The following is a 20,049-nucleotide window of genomic DNA, read 5'->3' on the forward strand; positions in this document are numbered from 1 at the left end:
AAATGGCATATTTCTGCCTTTTATTTCTAATAAATGTAGAGAACACTCCAAAAACCCTGTTTGCTTCGTCATTGTGGAGGATTGTGGGTAGATTGATGAGGGGGGAAATGAATTGAACTCATTTTAAAATGAGTCCTAAACATAACATGAAAAACTTTTCACATGCACTGTATAGAGTAGACACATCAGGATTCACAATCTGTTTTTTTCTCTACCTGTATGGGTTCAATTTTCTTACACAACTCATGTTTCACACTATTAAGACGTTCACACAGGTAACAAAAGGTTTAACATTACCCCCAACAGTAGTCTCTGTTTAGAGTTCTTTTTTTAACACCAAAGGTTCCAAATAAACTGTGGAGAATACAGCTCAACTCAAAATATCAGCAAATATCACCCAAGTGTATAATGAACTGACCAGAACAGAACAGGTGAATACCTAATTTAAAGTCACCTTTTATCAAATGGCTAATTATTTATTCAACAAATAACAGATTTCATCACATGCATTTCCTGACCCACTCTTGTCTCATGTTGAACGGTCTACATGGGATATATTTTTGGGTTGCATGAGCTCTAGGGGAAAGGTCTGTCCTGACAAAGCAAAAGTAGTGACGTTGCCACAATGCAGCTCTACTTGTTTGTATAATTGATTTGTATGCTCGCTCATCCCCAACAAAGGAATGGGAGACAAAGCAAGACAAGAGGACAAACTGGGTATGTTAAATGGCCCACTAATGCATGTGAGTGAATGCATGTTTAAAACTTGAGATGTATTGAATATGATTACTATTATGCACAAATCAAGTCCCTTTACCATAACTGCCCCCAGCGGAAATATTTTCCCACAGGCCTACAAAAGAATAAAAGATAACATTTTAATTGTGTCTACAAAATGCCTTGGTGGCATGTAGTCTGTACTTTTAACTCCCATTCAAGTCCATAAGAAAAGGATTACAGCTGAAGAGTAAATGAGTTGTACATTATATATATGATCAAGGGTCATGGAAGGGTAAGACATCTTCCAAATTGTGCCATTCCAATACAGTACTGACATATAAAACAAAGTATTAACAAAAACAGAGACTCTGTATCTCTACATATACCTTGAGTTTGTCCATATACACCCATCCCTGCACTTTCATCAACAATGACTTACAGTAAGTCACCCCACTCACACTGGTCGCCAAGCAGAACAGTGTGTTGACAATTGACAATAATAATCACCAAGTGTGGACAAAAGTTATTTTTTGTTTAATGTTAAAATGTTAATGGACAAGATATATTCAGTCTCAGCTGTGGAATGTCACCTACCAGGAACAGACACCAAACAAGAACTTAAAACTGGAAGTTTATATTACTGTCTATGACATAGATGTTTAACTCACGCCACCAGCAAAACTGTACTCAGTAGAGGGTTGGACATGGCCAGGACAACTGAAGTCATCCAAATATAATTGACATGGATTGCCAGGCCACTTGTCACCACAATGGCCATCTCCAGCAGTCTCTGTAGTATTCGCTACACAGTCCCACTGAATGCTGAAAAGAAAAACCCTCGGGCATCGGCCCTGAACATTCAAAGGCCAATCCTGACTTGGTGTAACAAGCAAGTAAACAAGAAGGGTTGAAGAACAAAAATACTTGTCCCACTCCCTGTGTGGAATAAAAATGTCATTTTGTCGCCATTTGACTAGACCTTGCCATTCCCTTGAAGACACGAAGTTTTCCTGCCCCAGTAACATCGAAACTGTAGTCTGTAGTGACATAGGGCATCTCTTCCTCAAAGCCCGGCTGAAACAGAGACAAAGAAACTGTAAGCAACTGGAAGAGGAAGCTTTGGACAAATATTTATGCATTTCCTCAAGCAAAAACTTAAATCCCCTATGACATAAAAATCAATGTTTACTTTTTTATCACTTATTTCTTGTGCTTCACTTGAGATACGCAGTATCTGCCCCAAAAAAATGTTTTTAGGTAGCAGTCATGGTATTTAACATTTATCTATGAGGGATCTTGCACTTGGGGGCGTAAATTTAATTTGGGGTCCACTGAAATATTTGTATTTCCTGCCCCCATGTACTGTATATAAAATCTATCTGTGTAAACATCAACCCCCTCTATTCCCCATTTCTCCACCCACCAGGGAGAAAACATTCTCTCCACGTCCACCGAAGGTTCACTCCTTTGGTGTGCCTTTATTAAGTCGCTTGTCCTATGTGTACTGTTTTCTAATTGTTTATTAGTATTTATTATTGTGTTTTTGTATGGTGTTTGTATAGTCTGTTGGGTGTTTGTTTTATAATGGCCCACAATAGAAAGAAACTTTGGCTTTTTTGTGATTAATCCATTTTGCCGCTTTTAATAGGCGATACTGTGCTTTTAACTGCACAATAAAGTATTCTAAACAGTTTGTTTATGCTTATTTATTAAGATTATGAAGATCGCTAAAGTCATTTTGCAGCTCCGGGGCTGCAGTGCTGTGAGTGAGTCAGACCAGGCTGCTTTGCCCAGGCAAAGAGCTCAATAGATTAGCTCTCGCTGGGTGTGGACTAGTCACACGTGACACCACTTGAAATGGACAGAAACAAACTGCTATATGACATAGCGACTATTAAAGATTTTAACTAGCAGTTGTAGATAGACAACTAAACAACATACATTAACCATCCATCACCAGTGTTGTGGGAGCAGTCACAGGGTGTTTAAATAATAATAATCATAGAACATCCTTTTGATATCCTTCTTCATGGTTTTCTCGACGGAAACATAATCTGATCTGACCTGTGTTTTAAGGATAGAGGAAGGTAACGAGATGGCTCCAAGGAGGAGACAGTTGACCTCGCGAAGGACAGTGGGATCCACGGGGGTCAGCAGGTAATACAATCCTCGTTTCATGTCAATGCCTCGAAGAACGCCTGGAAAAGAAAAGACCCCAAACTAAATACTCTCGTGTTTTTCTCTTGTTTTTGATCAACACACTTGATATCCCAATATGATCACCTGGTAGGTCCAGAAGTGGTGGTTGCCCACTGCTCAATTATTCATCACCATAGGCTTTGTTCAGACTGTCATTGGAGATCAATCTGATTTGTTTCTCACATACAAGGACTCTTTAGGACTGACTGCAGTGAGTGACCACACTTTGCCATTGAGCAGATCTGATTAGTAGTAATAGTTGTACAATTGTTATTAGGTATTTATATTGTACTGTACAGGTAGTGTGGCTACCTGGATTCCTCAGGTATCTAACCCCTACCCCCTAATGTGGAAGGCATACCTGCACTTTGCCCACAAAGACATTTTGTTACACAGACTGATTCTCAAAAATCTGTTTCCATGTTTGTTTTTGCTGTTGATAAAACCTAGGCCAAATATCTTAGCCGGATTTGGGCTGCCACTCTGCACATAGTCTTAGATGAAAGTGAGACAGTATACATACCTAAGCCCACGCATGGACAGACAGGTGTCTGGGACAGCAGGGCTGGGCCTCCTCTACTGGTTACCTTCTCTCCCAGACGGCACAACCCCACCAAACTGGCATTGGCAGCATAAAGCATGTGATTGGGTGCCACCTCACAATGGGTCACACCTATAGCCACTGCTGAATGGGGAACCTATAGGAATAGGTAAAATAAAATGCATACATTGTGTGTGTGTGTGTGTGTGTGTGTGTGTGTGTGTGTGTGTGTGTGTGTGTGTGTGTGTGTGTGTGTGTGTGTGTGTGTGTGTGTATATATATATATATATATATATATATTATTTTTTTACATCTATATACACATTTACTACATATAAATAAAGGAAACTATAAACACAAAATTTCCCAATGAGAGATTATGGGAAAATATTACGTGTATTTAGGAGCAATTATTAATTGCAAGATATTTGTATGTAACAAGCCCACAAAGGTTGCTTGAAATGACAGGAAAAATGTGTTCAGTGTTTTTTGTTGATTGCTACAGCCTTGCATATAGACCGCCGAAGTCTGACGTCATTTACACATCCTTTGTTTGTCTACCTGGTTCGCAGTTTTCCACCCCCGTTCTGAATCCCATAGACGTATTTAATATCGCGTCAAATAAGAACTGTGTTCCAAAAATAAACAAATGACCCCGGCGGGTTGACTCTTATGGATATGAAGCATCAACTGACGGTGAGAAAACGCTAATGTTACTTCCGCCGAATTAGTTACATTTTCGCCAGAAACAGACTGTATCAAATATAAGTGACTGACTATGATAAACGATACAGAACCTCCTCCCTGACAATAACGCCGACACGCGGTGTTTATTTTTGGACCACGATGCTTATATGAGACGATTCTAAGATGACCCAATGTTATTCTCCATAGAGAAATTACTTCCGCAAACCTGGGGATGAACGAGTGACGTCAGGACTTCGGTGCTCTATTGCGAATCAATGTTGCCTTCTCAAAATCTAGCAATGAGTTCACAGAATATTTAAGGATAGAAACATGCACATATAGGAGCCAACCAGTGCCTGAGCACTTGCCTTCATGGAATAACCTTTTTATGATTCATAATTATTTTTACATTTTATCTGTCTTGCTGAACCATAGCTGCTCTCCATCCTGCTCTCATTCAATACAAAGGCTAAGCTAGGTCATTTAGTTTCCCGCTCCTGGTAAGTCTGTTTTAAGCAAGAAAACAATGGAACTGATGTGCTCAACTCAAATGTCTTCAGAGTATGAAGGGTGCCAATCCAAAATGCACAAAAATAGCAAATTAACCTAGGTTAACATTAAGGAAAAATGTTTTCTCAGTGTTTCTGAGACATATGTGGGCGAGTCCAAAATGGCACACACGAACCCCAAAGGACCTATAAAATGTGTTCCTAGATCCGACTTTACTTTTTAAATGACTGGCCCAAACCTTAATTGGACCGGTGAGATTTGTTCCAAGATATTACAGAACCTAATAATTAATTGCAGTCAGAAATGCCATTATACCAGTAAATGCCAGTTATAGGCTACTCCATAATCAAAACTAGAAGCTACGTAGCAGCCTACAATTAGAGATGATTAAATGAAATAGCATGTTTTAACCTTGATGCGGAAGGAATACATGAGTGCACAGAGCACGCCGCACCTTTTATCCCATGGATGTGCACTGTGCATGGTTTGGTGTGTTCTCCCAAGTCACTGAACTCTGCTAGCTGGCAGCCTGGCACACGTGCGCAGCTCCCCCCCCCCCCCCACCCCAGATTGTTTAACTTCTGATATTTATTTTACTATGGTTAGTGATTCGCTATTGAATGTATTTTCACATTGTGTGTGTGTGTGTGTGTGTGTGTGTGTCTTATGTACCTGGTAGGGAACAAGGCAGTGCAGAGGTCTAATAGGACTGGGATCAGGAGACTGCAGCTGACTGAGGTAGGCCAGCAGTGATAGTTCTCTTTGCTCATTACTGCGCTGGTGTTTCCTGTCAAAATCAATAAACATCAGTTTAGGCATGTACAGTATGCACAAACGTTTGTGTATGTCTGTTCATGGTAACTTAACTAAATCGGCTCCACTGTAACTCTTTTAAGTGAACAAACTGTTATGTTGACGAATCTGTATGGTAGAGTATAATATAACTAACACAACTGCAGTGGTTGTAGTTGGGTAAAAACTAAAAAACTAGACAGTGCGAATCAAAAATGAATAAGATGTCGTCCATTCTGCATTGCTCTCCTCAAATACTTTCAGAAACATAGTTTAATGTACAGTTTAGCTGTAAAATGAAATTGTAACACAGCCGCCATGTTTCTATATGGCAGATCACTGCTATAACTGCATACAGCACCACCCTCTGGTGTAGCATAATGGATCTTAGCTGTGTCAAAGATTGATTTGACAAAACATTTGTCACAATATTAATGGTTGTAATTGATTAGTATGTGCTTAAGCATGCATCGTATTTAGTTTTACAGGAAGAAAATCCTGATTGGATTTAGATATAATAATACCAATATAAAGATCAAAAGATGTGACCTAAGAGGGTTGAAATTAAAACACATTTTTCATTTAATCCGTTACTGATAGAGAAGACAAATTCATTATAACATACTGAAGGTGAATTCAAGTGTTGTTTACAAATAAAAATAACTTGTTTTTTCTCCCCATCTTATCTGACCTAAAGCGTTTTGGCACCAGAAAGGATAGTGCTAGATTCTGTGTGTGCAGGAATCAAAAAATGATAAGACACCGCCCCAACCACTCAAATTCCATTTTATACTTAGTTGTATTTAGAAATGAGTTTCATTAATTAAATGTAGTTAAAGGTATTTGATATTCATTTTATCAGACACCCCCTACACAAACCCATTGTAACTTCAAACTCTATTTTACCCATGATGGATTCATGGAAATAATTGAAAAAACACGGCCTCCTCACGTATTAGGAGGGCAGAATGAGTCACCAGAACCAAGGACGGGTGTTTTTGATGAATCTATCATGGTTAAAATGGAGTTTGAAGTTACAATGGGTTTGTATAGGAAGGGGGCGTGTCTGATAAAATGAATATCTAAATACTGAATAGAGCAACTTAAAAACTGTCTGGGGTGTTCACAAAAGCCTGAATAGACGATAAAATGACCCAATTTCTTTTTTGAAAGTGAATAATCGCTTTAGGTTTAGGCATGGGTTTGATTAATTACATATTGATAAGGGTAGGCATGGGTTTGATTAATTAGTTACGGTTAAGCAATGTTAGTAGTGGGGTTAAATTCTGGGTAAGCAGTCAGGGCGGAGCATTCCATGCCTACACACTTCCTGGGATCTAGCACTACCCAAAAAGAAAGGTATGTCAGCTGGTGAGAGAACTTGTGTTGTTCAAGAATCCTGCCAACATAGAACAGTGTAGTGGTGCACTTACGCTGTTCCATGGCATGCTACACCTTCAAACTCCGACTGTACAGTGATGTGGACGTAACTTTTAGGTGGACTGTGACTCTCTGTAAACTCATCCAGAGCAGTCTGTGCAGGGGGGTGCGTCTGCCACCCATGAGCTGTCCTCAGAAACTCTGGAGTGAGGACAGGACACTGGGTAAACCCGCTGTGACCAAGCTGCACTACGTGTGAGACTGGGAAGAAGCGTATCATGTCCACAAGCAACTTGAATCCAAAACCTGCGAATGGCCAAAACACACACACGGTTAAGCCTGATTTATACTTGGTTGCGGCGTGTCGGTGTAGTGCAACAAAAATAGCAGATGTACAAGCGCACGTGTCGCAGATCGAGTTGACATGTCATGAGTTTGTAGATAGACTATTTTGTGTGTCAACAATGGCAAGCAACGATGTATAAATCATATTTTAGATCACATATTGAGCATATGGGTCATAGTGTTATGCTCAGTTTTTTTTTAGCTGCAGTCTTGGAGGAGGCTCCGGACAATTCCAAATTCTAATTCGTTGGACGCTGACCTTTGACCCAGCCCATGGTGTTGATGATGACGGGGGTCTCCCTGCTCTGTGGTCGACGATGCCACAAGGACTTGAGGATCTCCATGAAGCGGTCCAAGTCCGTCTCACATGTCGTCTGACCATAGTAAACCATGTGCTCTGGTGTGCGCTGGTGACTGAAAGGAGGACCTGAAGGCAGGGAGAAGAACCTTAAATACCTTTTAACTAAAATTACACAGATGCTTTCCCCTTTTTAATGAGTCACTTTCAAACATGTTTGGGGTCCTTTTAACATCTGTGGCTTTTGTGAGCACCACAGACAGTTTTTAAGTTGCTTGATTCAGTATTTAGATATTTGATGTTAATTTTATCCTATATAAACCCATTGTAACTTCAAACTCAATTTTAACCACTTTAGATTAATTGAAAACACCTGTCCTTGGTTCTGGTGACTGATATTGGCCTTCTAATACGTTTGGGGGGCGTGTCTGATCAAATTGAAATCAAATATCAAAATAGTGAATCAAGCAACTTAAAAACTGTCTTGGGTGCTCACAAAGGTCCGACAGGAAGGCTCCACCCAAAACACACTTTTTTTGCGGACCGCTCGCCCCCAGCGACTCTTGTATTCTTGTATTTGTTTTACTGAGGTTAAGATTAGGAATAAGGTTAGGTTTAGGCTAGTGATGGACAATTAAGATGTTGGCCTTAAAATGCAATATTGGTATCGAACCGATATCAAAATAATAATATCGGTTTTAGCTGATATTTTATTTTATAATAATTATGTTTGAATGTGAAGCTGAAAAAGCCTTTTGTGATGATGAAGGCTGCAGATTCAATCAGTGTTTTCTGGGGAAGCTTTCAAAAGGGTCGACAAGTTGGAACGGTGCATCCCTAGTTTTGGAATAAAGAGGCATTATTTTTTCAAATTCAGTGTGCACATGCCTTTTTCAGAAAGGACAATATTTGAACTTGTTTTTATACAGATATTCAACATCAGTAAATATCGGTTATCGACCATGACAGCAATGTTGACATCAATTATCGGTATTGGCCAGAAATGTCACATCGGTGCATCCCTAGTTTAGGCATAGTTTTACTGAGGTTACGTTAAGGAATACCTGGTGGCGACCATTTCGAGATCGCCAAATTTGACCAGGGGCGAGCGTGTTTTGGGGCGAGCATTCTTGTATTCCTCAAAGAAACCAGAGTAGACATTAAAATGGCCCGAAACATGTTTGAAATATCCCTTTAAATAAATAACAAAAACAAATGAATCAGTGTACCCAATCCATACATGATAGATACAAAGTAATGACATTTTAAACATACCCAGAAGTGGCTCTCGAACAGTAGACATGGAGAGACAGCCAGAGGGGGTGAATTCTGTTTGGCCCAAGTCGCCTTCCAAGTAATCTATACAAGTGGTGCTGCCAAAAAAAAAAACACACGATTATCTTACTACTGAAAGCCTCAGACTGTACCAAGTGATGATGGGAGTATCAAAGCAATCTTTTGCGCTGTTGTTGGAAAGATAACTTACTGATTTAATAAAGTATTAATGAGGATGCGGTTGAACGTCGACTTCCCTACATTCTTGGTTCCGCAGACAAGGATCACCGCACAGCCATCCATGTCTCCTGTGAATGACACATCTCGACTAAGTTTCTAAGCTTAAAGGTCACTAGTTTTTATAAATCTAAAGAAATGGAGACCATTTATAGTTTTAACAAGTATATTAAATACAAAGGCATTATATTTGTTCATGTCTGATACAGATGAAAAGCTCCCCTTTCGATCTGTGATTTCAAACTTAATGCCATCTTATGTTCTTATTTGTGTACTACCTCTGCAAGCGCTGACCACTGTATTGAGAGCATCTCTGCAGCTCTGTGACACAAGGAGGCCTGGTACGGTATTGACCAATGGAACCACACCCAAGCCGTTGAGCGGTGTGTCCAGCACAGCTGACATGAGCTCAGCCTACAAATCAGGAAGGACAATGGATTCTGTTGAGCATTACTTGCCTCATATTTCTAACCTCAATGTTTCAAGCTTGATTATTATTATTATTATATAAAAGGTCTGTTTAAAATCAAAATTAATTTGTTGACCAGAGTCAAGATCAGCCACATGTCAAGTCAACTCACCACTGGAGGACTGAATAATCCACTGAGCTCTGTGAAGCTGGAGAGGAACCGTGTAAGGGGCGTCTCCATAGGCTCCAGAAGAATCACAGATGATTTACCACTTATCCTTTTCACCAACTTACTTTGTTGTGCTGGAGAAAAGGCAACAGATAGGGTGTCAATAGAAAGAAGAGATTGTTTTAGTGCAAACTGTGTAAAACGGATACAAAAACAAACAAAAATGGAATAAAAAGAAATATGCCATCAATTAACTACTTGAACCCTGGCATCGTCATTTTGCGCATGTCCTTATAGGCAAGAATGTTACCCCCCCTTCGATAAAAGCAGATCTGCAAGCTAACGAGTTTTGGGCTTGTAGAGCAGCTATTTTCAATATCATCTGAAAAATGTTTAAAACATAAGTGGGCATAAGTGGTTAACAGCTACAATGACTAGTGGGTACCTAAAGTTTTTTTTTTACCTGTTGTAAGATACTTGCGGAGGATTTCGGAAGCCCCCATTCCTTCATCTCTGATGTCATCAGAGGCCCCCAGAGCTGTGATGGTCAACGGGCAATGGGAAGCAGGAGAGAACAGTGGGTACGACTGCTGGCCCTCCTCAATGGTAAATCCCATTACCTCCACACGACCATACAGGCAGCTCAAAAGGCACTTCCCACGGAAACACAAGGTCTGCAAGATACCAAAAACAACCTTACTTGTTAGGAAAAATATGTCTGCACTGCATTATCTGTAGGACAAGATATATTTCCAAACATCTCAAACAGTTGCCTGTGAACAGTAAGACTTGTTGTCAGAATGTAAGTCTTCAGCCGAGAAGATTACCTGACCCTTCTGCATGACGAGCACTGCATGGTTTTGATGATCATTTCTCTCTGCACAGTGAACGAAAGACTCTCTTTCCAATCTACCCAGGCCAAAATTCGGCATGCTGTCCGAGGCCTGTGCTTCATTTCCAAGAACCGACTGGGCATAGGCATTCCAGTCCTGGGACTCCTCCGCTTCCTTGTCTGCTGTAACCGTCGAGCTGCCATTGGTGTGAACATAGGACTTCTGAAGTCCAGACTGAGTTTCAGAGTTCTTCTTAGAGCCAGAAACAGGCTTGGGCTCCACCTTAAGTCTCTTGACTTTGTGTTTCTTCCTCACAGCGGTTTGATGCTTTTGTGCCACCTGAGGCTCCTGGGCCACAGAAATGCCATCAGACGACCTAGCATTCAGCCTGCAGCCTTTTGCATCCTTCCATTTCAGGGACTTTGCAGGGCCCTTGGCTTGCAAGTATTTGTTTGCCTTCATGGTTCCTGTGCAGCCGGGGAAGCCCTGGGATGAGAGATAAGCAAATCATCATCTCAGAATGCAAGTTTCACTAGAATCTGGCTTCTCCTGCAAAGACGATACAATGATGCTTGCTTGCACAAGCCAAACGTAACAACAACACAGGGTGATGATGGGAGTAAAGTTACAATAACCTGACTTGTGAAATTAATTAAACGTCAATGCTAGCAGGTCAGGTAAGAGTTTAACCACTAAAGGTAGGGTAAGTGATATTTTTGGTTTAAAACAAAAAGTATTTTGTTAAAAGGTTAAAATACTATATTCTGATAGTAATCATTGCTATAGTGTTTTTTCAGTAACAGATGTCTCCCTGTCTCTCCAGCTCTTTAATAAACAGAAAATACATTTTTCGGTAGGTGTCAAAATCTCAGCCAATCAGGAGAAAGTACCAATTTTTAAGCTTAATTTGTATAGTGATCCAGTTCCAATTTTGTCTGCTCATTTCTTAGTGTCATCACTTCCAATTTCACTTGTTTAATCTGTATCCTGATTGAGTTCTCTGTCCTGGTTGGATAAAATTGGAAATGAAACTGAAACGAAAATGCATTTTCTGTTGAATAAAGAGGTGGAGAGACAAGGAGACTCCTTTTACTGAACAAACACTCTATAGCAATGAGTACTATCAGAATATAGAGCTATTTAACACTTATTTTAACCAAAGCAAATCACTATACCCTACCTTTAAATAAAATAGTCCACCTACAAAGCACGCGATGAGTTGTGCTTGCCTTGTAGCTACTACTACCTATTATTGAAAGTGGTTCACTAGCTAGCTATAGTTAGCTCATCTATGAAGAGAACCTCCTCCCATTCGTCAACAGAAAACGTCTCATTTTAATACATAAGTCATCGCCAAAGTGCAATCACCTGTCTCTGAACTAACGCAAAAACGTTATTGTTTCCCTAATAACAATATATTAGCTCACGTTACCTGAGGCTAGCTAAGCTAACATGGTGGTACAACCTTGTATTCAGCCAAGAATCAGAGGACAACTTACCCCCCTATGTGGAAATAATGTGAAGTTTCACGTTCGTGTCTATTCTAACGGAATACTTTTTATATTAAACTTTAGCAGCCTATAGCTACTGCATGACACGTTTACAGCCCGGTGTTGCTAACAAGCTAACATACATGTGTGTGTGTCGTGTGAGCCACACAGACGCTGTTGTCCAGTAAGTTGGTCGAATGTTTGTTACACGGAGTGAAGTCAGTTAACTCTACTGGTATTCCATATTGTCTCTGTATCCCAGCCAATTGACGCTAATAATGAATACAAAAAATCAATTATAAGGGGCAATAATAAGACTGCACGGGTGAATATATTTTTGTTTGCATATAAATACCTCAGGCGCAGGAGTTATCCGTGTAGTGTCGTTGTTCCGGGTAACTGGTAGACTCGCCCCAAAACAAGCTTGCCCCTTTTTTTTTCACGGACTGCCCCCAGCGGTTCTTGTATTCTTGCATTTGTTTTACTGATGATAAGGTTAGAAATACATTTAGTGTTAGCAGTGGTGGAAAGTAACTAAGTACATTTACTTAAGTACTGTACTTAAGTACAATTTTGAGGTATTTATACTTTACTTGAGTATTTCCAATTTCCAATACTTTAACTTCTACTCCACTACATCTCAGAGGGAAATATTGCACTTTTACTCCACTAGAAATATTTGAAAACTTTAGTTACTAGTTACTTTTCAGATATAAATTATGACATTATGAAACATACATTAACCAATTTAGCCCTATTTTATACATAGGCTATTTGAAAATAGCCGATCTACAAGCTCACAACGCGTCGCAGCGCGACGCGTTGTGAGCTTGTAGATCTGCTATTTTCAAATATTTAGTACTTTTACTTTTGGTACTTTAAGTACATTTTGATGCTAATACTTTTGTACTTTTACTCAAGTACATTTTGAATTCTGGACTTTTACTTGTAACAGAGTATTTTTATATTGCAGTATTGGTACTTTTACTTAAGTAAACAATTTGAGTACTTTTTCCACCACTGAGTGTTAGGCATAGTTTTACTGAGGTTAATATTAGTAATAAGGTTAGGTTTTGGCACCATTTTACTGAGGTTAAGGTTAGGAATAAGGTTAGGTTTAAGTTTAACGTTTAGGGATACCAGTTGCCGACAGTTCTGAGGTCGCTGGATTTGCCCCGTGGTGACTACTGGTGATGCGAGGTTACGTGGTGACAGTGTTTTGGGGCGAGTGTTTTTGGTATTCGTTGTTCCGTGATGGACGAATGGTGTTTTTCACGGAGTTTGAGATCCAAACGGCGTCACATCCTCTTTCCTTCTGCACTTTGCGGAGGCCTGCGTGTGTGTGACTGTGTGAAACAAGGTGCATGTAGCTTAGCTACTGTTTTCTACGCTTTATTATAAGGTAATCAAAAGCGATACATCTTCCCAACAACTGGGACTGAATAATACTCATAATCATACTGCAAACGTGTGAGTGTCGCCCGACTGCTGCTCTCTGCTGCATGCAGAGCTAAGGGAGCGTCTTTAAATATGTGTTGTATCGTAAACGTCGAGGCGTACGTAGCAAGGGGTTTGCTACAATTTGAAGCAATCGTTCTAAACAAAATTACAGGCATGCTTTGATTAGCATTTAAGCAACTTATTTTATAACTGAGATGATCCGTATGGAGGAAGTTTAGTAAAAACATCCCGACAGAAATATAGTTATTAATTATAGATGGTCAAATAAATGAAAAGTACATTAAACAAAAAATATCCCGATGCCACTTTCTGTCAGTTATGTTATTTAATGTCACTGAATATGAACTGGGGTCATGCGTTAATGATAAGAGCAGGTTCATTTTTGTACTGCCGTCATTAGATGCTGAAGTGTTATTCTGGTTTTATTTTTCAGACATTCTTGACCATAATATGGTCATATTATGAAGTGGTCATCGTACCCTTGCGTAGCATCAGTCTCCACTGCAGTGCGAGATGCATCCACCAGGAGGCGATCATGCACAACATGTGCTGTCCTCTCTAAACCAGCAGAGGGCTGTAGGTCGGTTTTGTGATGCCATGTTAAAAGTGGGAGATGGGGTGGTCTTCATGGCCCATCGCAACATCCTGGCCTGTTTCAGTGAACGGTTCCAAGAAGAGTCCAACATTACCCCCACCAAGACATGCATGGAGGTCTCCCTACAAGAATGCCCCAATGATGGTCTCGAACTGCTTTTGAACTTTGTCTACACTGGAGAGTTGAAGCTGGATCCTGTCAACCTGGAGAGGGTGCAGCATGCAGCTGTCAGCTTGTGTGTACCCCGAGCACTTGCACTCTGTCAGCAGTTCAGAGAATGCTTAAAGGAAGCTGTGCCCGTAAAGCGTAAAAGGGGGAGACCGAAGAAGTCAACAGCAGTGAGAAGTGCTTATTGTTCAGAGAAGGAGAAAAGGCCAGTTGTACTTGATAAAGATGAGCCCAGCCTTGATACAGGCACAGTCACTGCCACTACCACTACTCGCTCTGGCCGCAAAGTCAAGGGCCCCAGGCGATTGGTTGGTGAGAGCCCACTCATCGAGGCCACACTCCCTGATAGAGCCTGCAAGAGTGGATTGCTTATTTCTACTGAAAGTTCTGATGGTGTTCAAAGCCCACTCCAGCCTACAACTGAAACAGAGGTGAAAAATCAAAGCACATGATCTTGTGAAAGAGAAGTAGTTTTATACCGAAAGTAATATCATTAATTACATTGTTGTAATATAGGCTAGTCATTAGCAACCAGATATAGCCATAGTTGGCAATTTGACGAAGAGGAGGATGGTGATTATTAAATATGTTATTTTCAGATGACAGAGTTGCAGGTCAACATACATGACAATGGGGTATGTCAAGTAAATGAAGATGAGGAAGACGATGTAAATTTCAGAGGGCTAACTCTTGAAGAAGACTCAGATGATGACTATGTTCCAGTTGCCCAACCCACAGCTCCATCAGCATCAACAACTCGAAGACGCAAGGTCCCGAGTAAAAATGATCAAAAAGAGAACGGTGAGGCAATGGAAGACGACTCCAAAAAGGGCTCTGTCCAGTGTCCCACGTGTGACAAAACGTTCCGTAGCAAATACTATCTCAAAGTCCACAACAGGTAGGGTACTATTCTACAAACATACCTTTTTCCCCCAGCTGTGGTGTGGAAAGAATAACTTGTTTCTCTTTGCTGTGTTTGTAGGAGGCATACAGGCGAGAAGCCCTTTGCATGCATGAAGTGTGGAAAGAGATACTTCAGAAAAGAGAATCTTTCAGAACATGAGTCCAGAAACTGTGCAAAAACTTATGTGAGTGAGAAGAGTTCCATTTTGAAGTTGTATTGATGGTTTACCTTAACCACTTAAGGGCTGCAACAATTCGCGACAAATAGCGAAAGTAGACATACAAGCTCACAACTCGCAAATTTACCCAAAACAGAGATGCAAGGTTTAATGTGGTTAACTTAAATTAATTGTTATTGTTAGCAATCTCAATCATCACAGTCAACTGAGATCCTTTAAACTATAGATCTTGTAAAGTGTTTTGTATTTGGCTTCTTGCAGATGTACTCTTGCCCAACCTGTGACGCAACGTTTAACAAGAAACAGGAGTTACGTTTACACATGATTCACCACACAGGTGAAATGCCCAATAAGGTAAAACTCACAGCTATCAAACGAAACACAATCAAGATTAAATGAATAAAAGTCTGCAGATGTATCTGTTTGGTTGTGGATAAAATAATTTATATTTTATTCTATATTATATTATATTTATATCTATATACATGTTTTAGTGTACATCTTGTACTGAGCAATTCATGCAGAAGAAAGATTTGACACTTCACATGATCAAAATCCATGGGTTTCCCAAACCACACGCTGTAAGTTGTTTTTATTTTTATTTTAGTTGTTTTCTGTATTTCAAGGACATTTAAACTTATTAGTGAAATAAGTAAAAAATTAAAATTGTTTTAAAAAAATGTTTTTTTGTAGTCAGTTGTAGTCAGGGCTCGCTTTTATATTTGAACCTTAAATAAAGGATGGATCCAGGATTGTTAATAATTTTGAATGTAAGAGGTAAACTTGTAATTTAGTGTCTATAAAAAATAATTGTATTTTTTGGTCCATAGTGTGCCCAGTGCACTAAGTGCTTCTTAACTCGCACAGAGTTGCGTGTACATGAGGCTGCTAAGCATCGCGGTGAGAAGCCATTTGTGTGTGAGGAGTGTGGTCACCGAGCCTCCAGCAGAAATGGCCTGCAGATGCACATCAAAGCCATTCACAGGTAGTGGGATTTAGGTTAATTTACTGTAGAATACAGTTAGATGAAAGACAATAGGGGCTATAAGAAAGGAAAATGAGATTGGTTGTTGAAGTAGAAAATGCAGTACAGAATGCTGAAGAATGGAGGTGGAGAAAACTTCAGAGTCAAAAAAGGTATCAGTCCTCACTGATTGCTTGTCTGACTGAGACATTTCAGCATCAGCCCCTTGTGCCTTCAAGCATGCTGTGACTTTTTGAAAAGTTCTTTTTAGGTACACATATTGTAGCTTTCAGGTTTCACTCACAAGAATGATATTTGAGAAAGTAGGGAAAAAAATAGCAATGCATTTACTGTTTCAATTATTAATTTACTACTAGTAATTGACATGAATAAAGTTTGTGCCCTTTGGCACCAACTCAGGCAGTGTTTAAACTGCCTGAATTGGCGTTCATGTACTGTATATTCTACTTTACAGAAATGAACGCCCATTTGTGTGTATCCATTGTGGCCATGCATTCACCCAGAAGACAAATTTGAACATGCATCTGCGAGTACACACTGGTGAGAGGCCCTACCAGTGCCATCTATGTGGGAAAACGTTCAGGACCCAAGGTAACCGACTGATAATCTGTCATCACCTGTGAAGATTAATACATAGTTGAAACAACTACACATAGTCTTAATTTAACTCTGAGAGTGTATAAAACGACCTGTGAAAGGGTCCATTTGGTTACATTTGTACACTCTCATAGTTACAAATGGATAAATGAACACAGAGGATTTTAGGGTGTCTGTACCGTTTTTATGTGCTACAAGTATTCACTCTAGGACCTTTTATGTGTATCTGTGATACCAGCAGTGGGTGGATGAAGTACTAAGCTTGTTCTAATTATATAAAAGTAGCAGTACCACAATGTAATACTCTGTCACAAGTACTTTGAATAGCCAAAGTATGAAGTGGGGCTTAAGTGGTTATGGTAGGTTTTTTAATAACTGAAATCTGAAAAGTAACTAGTAACAAAAGTTTTAGTTTTAGTAAAAAGTACAATATTTGCCTCTAAGATGTAGTGGTGTAGAAGTATAAAGTATCGAAAAATGGCAATACTCAAGTAAAGTAAAAGTATCTCAAAATTATTCTTAAGTTCAGTACTTTACTGTTACTTTAATGTTACTTTCCACTTCCGGATACCAGCCAGTCTCTACAAGCACCATCGGACACATACTGGCGAGCGTCCCTTTAGCTGTGAGTTCTGCGAGCAGCGCTTCACAGAGAAAGGCCCCTTGATCCGCCATATTGCCAGCAAGCACCAGGAGGGCCGGCCACATTGTTGTAACATATGTAGTAAAACCTTCAAAGGTAAGACATGCCAAATTAAAGACACAGTCCGAACATTTAATTTACTCATGTGAAGACCTTCATACAGAGACCCATGGGGTCATGGGACAAAAAAAGAACAATCCTATGACGACGCTTTGTGAGCTTGTAGATCTTCTATTTTTGATGAATGTTTGCCCCAGAATAGGGACCCTAGGGTTGATGTGGTTAACTTGATTATTCATACTGACTAAGTGTTGTGTGCATGTAAACAGTGTCAGATATTCCACCATTTGAGTCCCGGAACAGCACCTATACAATATTGCCATTATGATCAAGAAGACACTGATTTCAACAAAACCACCATGTTTAATAATTAAAACATTTTTGTTTTGTATCTTCCATAAGCCATGGAGCAGCTCCGTGTTCATGTGCGTCGACATAAGGGGGTGAGGAAGTTTCAATGCCCAGACTGTGGCTACAAGTTCACCCGACAGGTAAGCTGTGAAACTACATCTCATCTCCTTAACCACTTTCAACCTATCTTGGTCATGTCCTAAGCAAAAAGTTCCCCAAACTGTAAAACCTCTAAGAGAGACGATCTACTAGCCTGGTAAACCCTCCCTCCGGAAATCTCAATTCCATTTAATTTCAGGAGTGAGTCTGGCCTGATCCGCCTGTCTGCAATATTGGCTGTGCTGGAGTTGGGCGGGAGTAATACCGTTGACTGACAACCCCTTCAGCCAATGATAATTTTTCCCCTTCAGCCAATCAGCAGTTCACCAGTCTTAATGTGACGCGACGGGACTTTTGAGACAGCCATACCCAAAATGGGTTGCCTTTTTCGGGTACAATGGTGTCACTGCCCGCCCCTACCGGTTCTCTAATTTTTTTTTTTTAAATAGGCTTTGTCATGATTAATTGACCACATATATGAAGTTAAACAACTAAATTCTATCCAAGCGATATCTTATAAGTAAATTCCGTGCCTCAAAATAGAAGTTAGAGAGCTTTTTGAAGTAAAAAAATAGCGGAGAATTGGCCGCACAAGAAAAAGATGGCTGCCGTTCGTGTTTTGGGCTCACTCGAACTCGCCACCTGATTGGCCAACGTAAGCTGTCAATCACAGAACAATGAGCGACGACGCTGATAGGCGCGGCCGTTTGGCATACACAGCCAATATTGCAGAGAGGCGGTTCATGCCAGACTCACTCCAGGAATCAAATAGAAATGAGATTTCCGGAGGGAGGGTTTACCAGGCTAACGATCTACAAGCTCACAACGCTTTGTGAGCTTATAGATAGCTATTTTAGCTATTCATGGTACAGTACAACAAAGTATACAGAGCTTAAGTGGTTCCCACCCCATACTCCTATCTGTATCCATGTCCCTTCTCCAGGCTCACCTGCGGCGACATTGTCAAATACACAAACGCACTGAGAACTACAACCCACGGCAGAGGAAGCTAAGGAACGTGATCGTGGAGGAAAAGGACAACGAACAAAGTGAGACTGAAGGCACTGAAAGCCTGCTGGTCACTGAAGAGGAGGGCTACACACAGCACCCTGCAAACCAGGAGGCATCGAACCCAGAGCCTGGCTCCATGCCTGTGTTGGATCCGACTGACATTGTCAGGGTGGTGATCCACACGATTGACCCGGTGATGGAGGAACTTTTGCCCATCCAGATCCAGTCAGTGGAGAGCCTTGTGGTGTCAGACGTCTTGCAGCAGTCGCAGCTGGTCACCAGGGCATACGAGCCCACGATGATCGTGGAGGCAATGGTGGAGAATGTATCGGAAAGCTAGATCTCAGGGCAGAGAAGCCATCTAAAACCCAATCATGTTTTATCTGACCTTTATATCAAGCCTTAACGTTTGAGGACGACCCATGGAAACTGACGTTGACAAACCTCAGTTTATTTTATTCCAGGACTTGTGAAGTATGGGATCAAGTTCGACTCCAAAAAGGGATCATGGGATCATGTTTTTTTTAATTGTATCTATATGAACTGCATGAGGATTATTCTTATAAACTCATCTAGCATACTGAAGTCTGCATAAAACCTGAAGAAAGTGCTCCTTGTTGAGGCATGTAAGTGAACTGGATTGACATTACGTCCTGTATAGTTAATGTATGAGGAATAATCAAGATCACATATCAGGGTTGATCCACATGTTACATCTTTTCTGAGCAGTGCTGGTCTTCTACTGGTCAGAGGAACACCATCTCATTCACAATTAAAAACTTAATCCTAGATCATGACTCTTTTTGTTATTTTGGGGGCATTTTTAAAGCGTTTGACGGTAATAGTGGAGACTGTAGAGAAAGACATACAGCAAATGGTCTGGCCAGCTAGGAATCAAACCGGAGCCTCGCTCATCAGGGCAATTCGCACCCATGTGGTATGTGCCCTAACCACTTGACTATCGGATTGCCCCGGCCCCCGATGACTCATGACTTTCAAATGTTTGTTACATAAGAGACAGATATTGAGATGTACCCGTCTCTTGTTGAGTCAACAGGCTCTCTTTTCCTTTTATTTGTGGCCCAATAAATGATTGTATTAACTTGTTCCCA

General features: G+C 40.4%; 2 protein-coding genes across 4 annotated transcripts; one reads left to right on the forward strand and one right to left on the reverse strand.

The window, feature by feature from the left end:
* Positions 1–1,235: 1,235 nt before the first annotated feature.
* nol9 (nucleolar protein 9) lies at positions 1,236–12,317 on the reverse strand. 2 transcript variants are annotated; one of them, XM_080445871.1, is made up of 13 exons: positions 12,241–12,317; positions 10,390–10,881; positions 10,026–10,236; positions 9,566–9,696; positions 9,263–9,398; positions 8,959–9,055; positions 8,748–8,845; positions 7,434–7,601; positions 6,883–7,135; positions 5,330–5,444; positions 3,443–3,617; positions 2,785–2,918; positions 1,236–1,794 (listed from the first exon to the last, which is right to left on the reverse strand). In XM_080445871.1, exons 2-13 carry the CDS (start codon positions 10,855–10,857, stop codon positions 1,675–1,677), a joined length of 2,106 nt encoding a protein of 701 aa, XP_080301997.1. In that variant the 5' UTR covers positions 10,858–10,881; positions 12,241–12,317; the 3' UTR covers positions 1,236–1,674. The 2 variants fall into 2 exon arrangements, with proteins under 2 accessions (XP_080301997.1, XP_080301996.1); XM_080445870.1 differs by lacking the exon at positions 12,241–12,317 and adding an exon at positions 11,895–12,177.
* An 824-nt stretch (positions 12,318–13,141) lies between these two features.
* zbtb48 (zinc finger and BTB domain containing 48) lies at positions 13,142–19,869 on the forward strand. 2 transcript variants are annotated; one of them, XM_080445672.1, is made up of 11 exons: positions 13,142–13,287; positions 13,780–14,540; positions 14,709–15,007; positions 15,092–15,197; positions 15,453–15,545; positions 15,686–15,772; positions 16,022–16,176; positions 16,631–16,767; positions 17,348–17,512; positions 17,879–17,967; positions 18,870–19,869. In XM_080445672.1, exons 2-11 carry the CDS (start codon positions 13,860–13,862, stop codon positions 19,275–19,277), a joined length of 2,220 nt encoding a protein of 739 aa, XP_080301798.1. In that variant the 5' UTR covers positions 13,142–13,287; positions 13,780–13,859; the 3' UTR covers positions 19,278–19,869. The 2 variants fall into 2 exon arrangements, with proteins under 2 accessions (XP_080301798.1, XP_080301799.1); XM_080445673.1 differs by having other exon boundaries at positions 13,161–13,355.
* Positions 19,870–20,049: the final 180 nt, after the last annotated feature.

Source organism: Gymnoscopelus braueri (assembly GCF_963280865.1).
Source record: "Gymnoscopelus braueri genome assembly, chromosome: 12".
NCBI lineage: Eukaryota > Metazoa > Chordata > Actinopteri > Myctophiformes > Myctophidae > Gymnoscopelus > Gymnoscopelus braueri.